This window comes from Equus caballus, chromosome 3 (genome assembly GCF_041296265.1).
Source record: "Equus caballus isolate H_3958 breed thoroughbred chromosome 3, TB-T2T, whole genome shotgun sequence".
NCBI lineage: Eukaryota > Metazoa > Chordata > Mammalia > Perissodactyla > Equidae > Equus > Equus caballus.
In genome coordinates, this window is record NC_091686.1 from 53995454 (window position 1) to 54008148 (window position 12695).

At 35.9% G+C, this 12695-nt stretch overlaps 1 protein-coding gene across 1 annotated transcript in view; it reads right to left on the reverse strand.

Moving 5' to 3' along the window:
* Window positions 1-5088: 5088 nt before the first annotated feature.
* The window catches only part of MMRN1 (multimerin 1), a 67154-nt gene continuing 59547 nt past the window's right edge, over window positions 5089-12695 (reverse strand). Inside the window, exons 8-9 of the mRNA XM_014738822.3 lie at window positions 7171-7323; window positions 5089-5954 (exon numbers count right to left, since the gene is read on the reverse strand). Coding sequence (XP_014594308.2) covers window positions 5533-5954; window positions 7171-7323 — 575 coding nt within the window. The 3' untranslated portion in view covers window positions 5089-5532. The remainder of the gene's footprint in view (window positions 5955-7170; window positions 7324-12695) is intronic.

Genomic DNA, 12695 nt, shown 5'->3' on the forward strand with positions numbered 1-12695 from the left:
TGAAGAAATAGTCATGTGGTTCTCTTTATCCAGATTATGCACAATTAAATTCTTTGGTGGGTGATGATGGGGACAGCAAAGATAAATGAGGGGAAGTAAATTACAAAAAAAAAAAAAAATTTAGAAACTATCCGTAATTGTGTGTTTCCTGGTAAGAAGAATCTGCTGAGTCAATTTCTTCATTAGTGGCTAAAGTAAGCAAAGTAGAGTGGTATTTACAAGAACACCCACCCCTTGGGTTGTGTCATGTAGTATTTTCACTCTTAACTTGAGTGGACTTGATATAGTATTTATTTGGATCTAAAAAATAAGAAATTCAAATATGTATTTGAATCCAAATTTTTGGATTTGGATTCAAATACACTGAGAAAAACACTGACTTCTAGGTTGTGTGACGTGGCATTTTCACTGTAATCTTCAGTGGGCTTGATGTAAGTTTTTATTTGAATCTTAATAATAGTAAATCACATTACAACCAAGGTCTGCTATAGACTGATATTTTTTAAAACTATGGAAATAACATTTTAAAATGTTCTGAATATCACTACATTCAACACGGTATCTGGAAAATGTTTTGACTAAAGCCTAGGCTTTGACAATTCATGAAGCAATCCATGAATAAAAGTAGCAAAAAACTTCAGAATTTGGACTTGTTCCAGAGTTTGGGATTGTTTAATAAGGACGTCAGGCTGGAGAAAGGAACACTACTTTGTTGTTTTCTCTAAACACAAACACAGTACAGCTCATTGAAGGGTCTCACTGCACTGTGGAGAAAGCTCTCAAGGGAAAGTGCTTTATAACCCTCCTCCGCTTGTTGATGACACCCAGGTTTGAAACCACGGGGAAAGCAACCATCTCTGCCTTCGGCAGGATAGATTGACCCAACTAAATGCACAATCCAGGTAGGGCATGATACCGACCCTGGTATCAGTTTCCCTACATTAAACCCAGCATATATGGGGTTAAAACCAAAACATTCATTCCCTGCTTACTCTCTGGCTTCCTGACTCCAGAATCCACTATCCTCCATGGAGGCAGACACCGCCAAGGACAAGCACCTGGATTCATTATCTCCTCTCCGCAAAGAGATACAGGCTGGTGGGAAAGCTGCTGACCAGCAAGGTCACAGTCTTCCTCCTCTCTGCAAGTGTCTCAAGGCCAAAGACAGGCTGGTGGGAAAGCTCTGACCAGCAAGGCCATATGCTCCCCCTCCCCTACCTAAAACCCCAAATAAAGCCCTTCCTTTCAGCTTTTTGGGGAGTTTGGGATTTCAGCGTTAGCTGCCCTCTCTCCTTGCTCAGCGCTGTGCAAAAATAAAGTTCCTACTTTCTTCCACCACACTCAGTGTCAGAGATTGGCTTGCTGTGCAATGGGTGAGCGAACTCACTTCAGGTTCGGTATCAGGCAGGCCTATCATTTCTGCTTGAACGTGTCCCACACCTGCCTCATAAGGACAGAGGACAGGCCGACAGTTTTGAATAAAAGGAAAATTTTGCTACATTAAAAATTGCTGTTGAATATTACTCAACTAGTTCCTAACATGAAAATGTTGACACTGATAAACCCTAGCAATTTTTAAATAAAAGTACCAAGTTGTGAACGATTTTCTTCAGACTTGCTTGAAAAGTGTGTGATCAAAACCTTGTTTTATGTATATAAAAAATACGTAATTAATATATATTAGATAAATATGTATTTATAGTAGATATATTAGAAAAATAAAACTTTGTGTTATATATGTATATAACTGAATGTATATATAACTATATCATTTATGCATTATGTAATTATATTTTAATATAAATATGATATAATGTAAATATATAATATATAAATAATATATTTCTATGTAATTTAACTGAACTTCTACAAATTAGAAATTCATTTGATTCAGTAAATTTATATTTTGAAACAGATGAACAACAACAAAATCCACTCTAACAGGATTAAATAGGCTAGTCAACCGAAAAGCAGTATGGCTTATTTTAATCATTTCTTAATGCCCGAATGATATTAGCTGATTCTTCCAAAATGAGGATTTTGACTGGTGAAAGAGAGTAAGAAAGAGCAATTTAGGGGCCGGCTCTGTGGCCGAGTGGTTAAGTTCGCGCACTCTGCTGTGGCGGCCCAGGGTTTGGATCCTGGGCGCAGACATGGCACCGCTCTTCAGGCCACGTTGAGGTGGCGTCCCACATCCCACAACTAGAAGGACGGGCAACTAAGATATACAACTGTGTACGGGGGGGTTTGGGGAGATAAAAGCAGAAAAAAAAAAAAGAAAGATCAATTTAGACACACTTGGCTCTGAAATGTGAATTTCCTCGATTCCTGGAGTCTTTTAAAAGGAGGTAATGGAAGTTTGGTCAGAGCTGCAGAAAAAAGACGGGGTGGTTAATAAAGATGCATTTCCCATTCTGACAGCTACTCGTGATTTTGGTCGTATTCAATGCCAGCACAACTATAGATAATGTGTTTCAAATGCAGCATCTTTCTGTACTGACTTACTTGATAGTTATCTTTATATTATTTTTATATATGATTTATCCTGCCCATCACAAAGTAGGTATTTATTAAATAATTGATGAATGAATGGACATGAGATTCTCCTCAGTCATTAGGGCCTTGGTGTACTTCAGGAGCTTGCGGCAGGAAGCTCTGGTGAGAGAGAGGGCCTCTAGAATTCGATCTACAAGATAATATCCATAAAAGTTTGCTGTCTCCGTAGGAGAGATCAAGACAATCTCAGTGCTGTACTTTTTACCCATGAGTAAGTTTGATCATGACAATTAGAAATACATTGCTAATTAATTGTCTTACATTATATTGGGTGGATTTTTAAAAAATAGCCAAACAGGATCACAGCAACTTAAAAGTTCCTCTAATGTCTTTTGGCTATTGGTGGTAATTTGTCACGTGTGTATTTCTACAAATATGTATTAAAAAAAAGAATAACATTAATAATTAAAATTTCAAACACCAAAGCGTCATTTAATGCTAAATGTTCTCAATTATCTAATTACAAAATCAATTAACTAAATTGTGCATGGCAATGACAAATACTGTCAAAGGATTTACTTCCTTCTGTTCTACTAACATTAGAGAAAAAGCAGTGTGTTGGAATCGTGGAATCTATGTTGAACAGTAAATCTGTAAGAGAAAAATTCCACTTAATCTATGAGTGCTTGAAGAAATAAAATGAAAAACATTTTAGATTGTGATGCAATTTTAGGCAAGGACTAAAGAAACTATCAAAACTTTCCAAATGTTTCTGAAAATGACACATTTACACATAATACAAACTAGCAATTGTCTGTCATCCAGTCTCTACGTGTCAGCATCTAATGGACACTCTTCCTGGAAAGCCTGAAGCTATTACTGAGGCTGGGCTATGAACGCTCAGCTATTTTAGCTCAATATGAGACATTCTGTTGGGCAATACTAAAGTTAACAACACTGTATCGTGTATCTGAAAGTTGATCAAGAGAGTAGATCTTAAAAGTTCTCATCACAAGGAAAAAAATTGTAACTATGTGAGGTGATGGGTGTTAAATAACTTGTGTAATCATTTCACAATACGTACGTATATCAAATCATCATGTAGTACACCTAAAACTAAGATGTTACATGTCAATTACATCTCAATAAAAAAAATACTCACTTCACACTTCCCTGCAGGGTTGGCCAAGCTTCATCAGGCTGCCATTGACATCTTCTCGTATGCAATTATTACAAGCTCCATATGTGTTGCAGTGTGTTTATTCCTTTTTATGGCTTGGCAGTCTCTACTATACAGAAATACCGGAGTTTGCATAACCATTCATCTGTTGCTGGACCTGTGGGTGGTACCTAGGCTTTGGCTATTACAAATAAATCTGTGAATATTCGTCACCAGTCTTTGTGCAGACACATGCTTTCAAGTTTTGGCAAATCTGAAAAATTTTCAAGTTTCTGCTATAAGGAAATACTATTTTCATCTTCAAGATTGGCAATATTTAAAAAATTGTGAGTTTTGATGAGGGTGTGTGGGAGATAAAGAGCACTCTTTGACATGAGCAAAATGGGACTATGGATTGGTACAAATCTTTTCCAGGGCAATTTGATAGTACTTATTGAAATAGAAAAATGTGCTTTTTTTGGTTCCAGAAATTCTCCATAATTTGCTGTAATATTGGGAAAATTAGTTACCCTCTTTGTGCTGCTGTTTCTCATCAGGGAAAAGAGGATGATATGTAATATGAATCTCATAGTTTTAATACATAATTCATAGGTTTTAGTGAGCATTAAATAAATTAATTCATGAAAGTGCTTGCCATACCATAAAAATTTTCATGATTATTTTTACTATTACTTATAGGAATATATTCTTAGAAATACCTTGTCAAATATGTAAGGAAAGTATGTTTAGGGGTGTTCACTACAACAGTATTGTTATAATAAAACACTGGAGACAATCTAGATGAGCTTCGATAAGCAGTTATTAAATAATTGTGGTACCTCTGTGGGAGGCAGTATAGACAAACGACGGATATGGGTACTGGAGAAGACAGTCTGATTCTAAACCCTGCCTCAGTGCTTACTAGTTGTGGAGATTGGTCCATCCCTTCATCTTTCTGTGTCTCAGTTTCTTCAATTACAAAATTGATGATAAGACGACCCACCTTATAAGAGTTTTTGTGAGGAATCAATGAGACATTACATGTAAGTTTCTTAGGAGAGAACCAGGGTATTGTGAGCATCCCATAAGTCATAGTATTACTCCAGAATATCGTGTAGCCTCCATAAGAATGCGGCAGGTCTGCATGTGCTGCTGTGGAAGAGTCACTAGAGAAAGGTTTTGTATTTTCCCCTGGAGATATTGTCTGACGGAGACATGCAGAAGATCCACTTATATATCCTTCTAATTGGGCGTAAACACTCAAATATGTGCCGATTATTACTTTATCCTCTAATTACAGGAAGAGAACAACAGTCAAGCATATTTCACGTTTCAAATTCAACTTTCTTAATTTTGATTACAAATGAAAATTTAAATATATAAAATTGATCAACTCGACAGTAAAGAGTAAAAATCAAAGTTTAAAAAAACACTTCTCGGTTTTTGAGTAATTTATTTGAATTTGTGAATTTAGGAAATAGATGTTATATATTTGTATATGCAGGAAATAACAAAAGTTGTGTTTTATTGGGAAGCCTACTGTGACTGACAATACTGAGAGATTGCCATGTTACAATGTTACTCTACATTGAAATGACTTAACATGAGAAAACAAAAATAGTCATGCTAACAAATGCACTTTGTTTTCTGTGCCGCTAAATCTCTTTAGGAGCAAGAACTCCTTCATATATAGGTTACACAAGAGATATTCAAAGAATTTTATGAAATAAGCAAACTTACAGCCTTACTGAGATTCAAAAAGAAGTTGATTTTCACTTTGTGTAGAAAAGCCAAAGACAGGGCAGATATGCATGCAAAGATAAATAGAAACACTGGCCGCTTCTCAGTGAAGGTGACAGTCTGCCCTTCGTGCTAATTTATGTTCGGTATAACAAGTAACCACTAAATGTGGTAGCAGGCGGATATTTGGCTGGAATTGTTCCTTTCACAAGGCGCAACCACACTTCCTGCCCATAATTTAACTCTAATAAGGCATCCCCAGTCAAAACCCTATCACAGTGTATTTCACTGTTAATATTTTCAGATTCAAATGCAAGCTTGTCTTTTCCATCAACCACTAAAAACCCAGAAGTATGGGCACTAAATGACTCAATGGTGTACTTAAAAACATACACCCCGAGATAGGGAACCCTGAACTTTCCAGTTCTTGGAGTATATGAAGCTCCATAATTGAGATCCAAATTATTAAATAGGATAGGACCAGGTGTAGTCATTCCATATGTATGAGAAGCAAAAAATGCCACCATCGGTGCATATCTGTAAGATCCTTTGGAAAAATCTGTTTGAAGAAAAAAATGGAAAGAGTTAATCTTCATGTTTTTATCTTGTTTTGTTTTTCTTCATATTTTTATCATTTTATCTCAGTTACAAAAATGGTTAGCAGAAGGAAAAAAATCATTCCTCAGATTTAACAAGGGCACTGTGTCTGGATGCCTGCCTCTTCTCTTGGCTGAATCACCCGAAGTCACTTAGCCTCTCTGAGCTTCAGTTTCTCCATTTTAGATCAGGATAGAATGGTAACTCTTGATACCTCCCTCATAGAAATGCCTCACAGATTAATTTGCGTGTTGCTTTGATCTCTCCAGATATAAAGGAATTCAAAGCACTCTATGATTATTATGGTATGTTAGAATGTTTTAAAGCCCCTTGCAGGAATCGAAACTGACGTGGTGTAGAAACAATTTTTCCAGCAGCTTGTCAAACAGTTTCTAGAGGCTAAAACAGAAACCAAATGAAGTCAAATGCACTCTAGAGAAGGAGACAAAAGCAATTTTCTACGTAATTAATGCCAAATATAACTTACAAAGGCTGACATTTAAAAAAAGACTAAAAAATGTATTGTTCACTATGGAGCATATTATTACGAAAATCCTGATATATTTTTTGCTGTCGTTAAAGAGAAGAGATTTTAAATGCTGCACATATTTTCTTGTATAGAAATCAGAAATGCTACACTCTTGAAGTAAATTTGTAGCAACCAATACTTATGAAGGTGCATGGACAAAAAGGCATCTTGTTCTACTCAGTACATCTGCGCATGTTCTAACGGTCCTCACACAGTCAAAATGGCACTATGAGTTTAAAGCTTATGGAAGACACGCTGCTGAGCGCTTTGTAAAGCTTCATTTAAATGGCCGTATCTGATGTGACTCAAAGGCGTATTTCCTTAACTTCTTTGAGGGGAAAGAGTTTATACCAGTTGGATATATTCATCTGTATTTTCTTTTAAGATGCACACACACGAAAATAACTGCTTCTATTATACCAATAGTGAACATTTCAACAAGTGTACATCAATATGAATTTACATGACAAAAAGATATTTCCATTTGTACATGGAACATGTATATTACTCAGTAAGTTTCAGAAGTACAGGGAACTAACCCTCCAGTGAGTCCAGATTAAGCAGGCTTAAATATTCATTCATAAAAATTTTCAAAAACTGTTTTGGTTTATGACATTGAGCAAATCCAAGGATGCATGCACTTTCTTACCTGGAGCTAAAGCATTTTCTTCCACTGTCTTGACAGTACAGTTGTCACCAGTAAAAGGATGTCGGCAAGCACAGACAAAGCTGGTTCTTCCATTTATACACGTGCCCCCGTTCTGGCATGGGAACCTACTACAGTCTGAATACTCCTCTGTTACTGAAAAAGAATCAAGGTAAAAGAGGGTAAAAGTGACCTATTCTCCTGTTGCTCTCAACTCATAGTTGGCAGCAGAATGGGAAAAATGTTGAATTAGAAGTAAAAGAAATGGGTCCCCAAACCAGGTGGGCCACCAGTGTCGTCACAGGACTTCATGCAGATCTTACCTCTCTGAGCTCCCTTTCCTGCTTCTTTGAAGCGGAGATAATTCTGTGATCCACTGCGTTTATTTATGTAGAAATGTTAAGATTTTGTCAGTTGTAGAACAGAATAGAATATCTGGACACAGAATCATGTATATTTGGAACTGGTACGTGATAAAGGTAATATTTCAAATCATCGGAGAAGAAAAACATCTATTTAATACATGGTGCTAAGATAATTAGATATCCACAAAAATATAAATTCCATGTGTACAAAAATATTAAACCTAAAAATGCCCCCAATATGATTGCATTACAATAAAATAAAAGGAATATCTATGTAGAGCTTTAAAATTTTGGAAAACTCTTTCAAAGCAAAGCAAACAAAACAAAAACCAGAAGAGAAAGAGAAACACCTTGATGTTTGACCACCTAAGAATTAAAACTCATTTGCAGTGAAAGCCACCATTATCAAAGAGAAGTGACAGATGAAGAGAAAAGATTTTTTAACAGACACAACTATCTATAACGCATGAAAAATTCTAATCCAAAAGAAAAAGAATGTAACCTCCAAAAAAAACTGAAAACGTGAGATCTATAAATATTTTATATGCATTCTATTTTATATTTAAATAACTCAAATTCACATAAAACCTAACTAAACTACATGACTGTATTATTGGAATTTTTTGCAAATAAAATATATATTATGCAATTAGAAATTGATTTAATTGTCTTGATATAGTCTCTGCAATACTCCATAAGCGATTTTCCTCACTAAGATACATATGGGAATATTATATATATGTAATATCTTTTAACAAATGTTTCAAACTGGCCCACACTTCTTGTAACATCATTTCTCAACCACGTGAGTAGGTTATTAAACCCTTCCATTTGCTGTTAGCTAACATTCTAAAACCTAACCCACTACCTGCTGGCTTTAAAAACTGCAATGATTCTCCACTACCTGTACAAATGTGAATTCTTTATGTCAAAGCACTGGCTTCATCTGTTTTCACATTCTCGGAATCTAGCTCAGTGATCAGCTCGCAGGGTACTGTTCAATCAATGTGTTTCACTAGAAATGAATCAGTTGTGCAGGGGAGTTGGCAAAACATTGAATTATTTACGTAATCTGATCAGCTCTGTAATTCTTATTTTCCCAGATGGGAAAATGCCACTGTTATCTGTAGACTAGGCCCTGGGCATGAATTAGGGATCAAACCTGTTCTAGGCAAGAGAATTTCAGAAACTCTAGAAATGTGTTTCTCTGCCTTGCTATTGGCTCTACTCTGATTCCACAGGACCATGGCCTTTGCCTTCTCTTTATGTCAGGATGTGCATTCTATTTTTCTCCTCCTTCTGTTCCATTACTTCTGGGAACAGGGTCTTGCCTTGCTCTCTTTATTTGAGTCATTTCAGAGGGTGCCATTTTGCCCGTTATTCTAATTCCTTTGTAGGATCATTCATCTGGAGGAGGGGTCCACTTGAGTCTAACTAGAGGCCTGCACGTTCTCCTAATGCTGTAGTAGCTCCAACTTGCAGAGACTTCTCCTGGCTCACCTTCTAGGACATCTCTCATGGTGCCTATTGATTGTCCAGGGGCCAGGCCCACTGGTCTGTGTCTGCTTCTGCTGCTTGGGTTTTAAGTTCCTTTCTTTGCCTTCCCTGATAATTTAGATTATCTCTGATCTTCAAGTCCCTGCCAAAATAATCCACATTATGGTATGTAGAATTACACCCATGGCTCCCAGAATTGGATATGCTGTGAACTGAGTCTAATCCGAGCTGTGGTAACAGCTGTGGTAACAATAGCCAGTTACCCCTCCTGAAAGGACCTTGCACTTGGGTTTACGCTACATAAGCATTGTGTCCATTGTCGATTTTAGGGTATGTATTATCACATTACATCATAACAGGTCTGTACTCTGATGTCACTGAAGGTCTCTAAAATTCCATATTTAATTCACTTTAACATGAATTCACAATTATTACTGATAACTAAATTTATCTTATTAGACTTGACATTATCTCCGTCCATAGAAATCATTTCTTTGTTTTAATTCTGTATGCAATGTTTTAACCACCCCTCCCAGCTTTGTTGTCATTTCTAAATTTATGTTTTATGTGTTCATCCAAGTCACTGAGAAAATTACTTTGAGAAAAATTACATTGAGAAAAATACTTAATGGATTAGTGTCAAGTCCAGAGTCTTATAACAGACAACTAATGATTGGTTGGCACTGATTTGTCAATTGAAACTATTTGTATTTTGTTATACAATCAGCTACAAATCTACTATTGTACTTCATCTGACTTATGTTTTTCCACTTTATTCCTAAAATACTTAAAAACTGGTTAGCTGCCTCTGCAAGTTCCTGTACATGTTTGCGCTCAGTAGGCAATTTGTTCTTGAATTAACAACAAAAATCAGACTCCAATAAAGCACCATTTTCTTTTTTATGTCTTCCTTCCTTCTTGTCAATAGAACCCATCACATTAATTCTCTAAATTATTGTCTGAAGTTCTCTTGTTGAACTTCCACTCTACTGTAATTGCTCACATGTCCTTCTTACTTCCAACCAGAGAGGGAGCTTTTGTGAGGTCAGGCTCAGGTCCTCTGTTTCTTCAACTTCGTGTCACACTGACTAGCACAGTATCTGATATATAGATGTGCTAAAATTTCTCCTTAAAGATGAATAAACAAATCAAGGAAAAATTGAGTAGATGAGAACATTCTTAATCTAATACTCTTTCCCTTCTTCACAGTTTCCCACAGATTAGGCAGAGTTTGACACTATGATGTCATTGGCATGTTTTTCTAGAGGCATGGAATCATTTCAAGCAAACTTTCCACAACTTCTCTCCTACCTTGGCCTTCAATAACCTCTTACACTCTTTCCAGTGCATTTATTTTCTGTGATGGAGATCAGGACAATTAGTTGAACTAATTCTGCCAACTCAACATTCTACTAACTTGTGCAAATAGCATAACTAATCTTTCAGTATCCATTTCCATGCTCTGAACATGACTAAAGGTCCTTTGCCACTGTCCTGGAATGTTTCATAAGTCTCAATTTGTTCTGGTCCTTGCTTTCTGTACCCTAATAAGTGCTCAAGTTGCACTTTCCTCTTAAACCTACTTCTATATTGTACAAATGCTTATGTTCAATTTGAACTGACTGGAGAGCTCCTTACATTTTCAAACTACTTTGCCTTTGCTAACATTTGCCATTCCTCATTAAAATTACCTGCCTAACAAATGAGCTCCATGATAAGAGGGCACTGTGTTCAATTTATGGCTATGTCCACTCAGTCTTTCTCAGTGCTTGGTCAGCACTTACTCAGTAAGTATTTGATGAATAAAATGAAGGGGTATATTGTATTGATGTCTTCTACTTCATCCTTATTTTTATTTATAGCATACATAATATATATATATATATATAATATGTCTTATATAATATTTTTACTTTTATTTAAATTTATTTTTAATTCCAATTTTTATTGCTTAGTTCTACCTTAGTATATTATTTTTTATTTCTTCATTTAAACAATAACGTTGCAGAAGGCAGATACTCCAATCCCTGCTTGGGCCAGAATACAGTTTCCAACAGGTTAGTGAGTGAACGTATCTTACCTCTGGGCCAGTTTTGGCATACACAGGAGAAAACATTATTTAAATCCACTACATAACTCCGCTCCGGGTACTACGCCCACACAACATTAGAACTTTTCTTTATCTTTCATCCTGATTGCAGTGCTCGCTACAATGCTTCTCCCCTCATACTTATGCATTCATTAGCTTTCAGTGCTATTCTCTCTCCCTGTTTATTGAAACTGTTTCTATCAAATGAGCCTTATCCTTCCATTGCTCTGAAAATACTTCATATGCCCCTTTCCAACAACTTCAAGAAATGCAAATATTTACTTGCTTATATTAAATTTTCAAATTTATTGTTCTAATTACTCATGTTTTGCCCATTGGTATATTGATGGATGGAAAGAATGTTTCCAATCATCTTAACTACATTTACTTCAAATTATCACTTTTTATTTTTTAAAACCATATCTGTTGCTCTTGATATTGTTTCAGGGATCTTTTTGCTTGACACTTCAAATATAATTTTAAAGCTCAATCATATGAGCAATCTTTGCCAAATGTATTAAGGCTGTCCCAGAAGATTTACTGTAACCCTTGTCATTGAACTATTATTCTTTTATTTTAAGCCATGACCTGGGAAATTAAATGCTTTTATTTGATATTATCAACTGTTCTCGTCTTTTTCTTCAGTCATAAGCTTCAATTAAAAGAAGTATAAGAAAAAGAGCAAATACATTAAAACACCTTCAACATCATTAGTCATTGGGAAAAAGCAAAATAAAACACAATTAGATATAATTATACACCTATTAATATGGTAAAATAAACAATATTGACAATGCCAAGTGCTGACAAGGTTGTGGAACAATTAGAATTCTCATATATTACTAGAGGAAATGGCAAGTGGTTGGCCCATCCTTATAAAGTTAAAACTATACTTATCTTACAACCAAGCTATGCTACTGCTATATATTTATTCAAGAGACATGAAAGCTTATATGCACACAAAACCTGTATGTGAATGTTTATAGCAGCTTTATTCATAATTACCCCAAATTGGAAACAACCAAACTATCCTTCAACTGGTAAATGTAGTCCATCCATATGGTAGACTCAGTAACAAAAAGGAGTGCGTGCAACAACATGGATGACTCTCAAACATATTGTACTAAGTGAAAGGAGCCAGACTCAAAGTCTACACACACTGTATGCTTTCATTTATAAGATACTCTGGGAAAGCTAAAACTGTAAGGGAAGAAAACAGCTCACTGGTTGCCAGTGCCTGGGGGTGAAGGTAGGGTTTGACTACAACGGTACAGAAGGAAATTTTGAGGGTGAGGGAACTGTTCTCTATCTTGACTGTTGTGGTGATTACATGACTATGCATTTGTCAGAACTCATAGACTGCACCTCCAAAGCAGTAAATTTACCTGTACCTAAATTATACCAAAAACAAACAAACTTGTCTGCTTCAAGCCCCTCAACTTCCTATGCAGAGTTTCAAAATCACTCAAGATATTCCAGGCCTCTTTCACTTTTCTTATTTCTTATATTTTGGTTGTAGTATTTACTGTTTTACTGAATGTCATGTCCCTAAAGTAATTGTCTTACTCCTTGGTTTC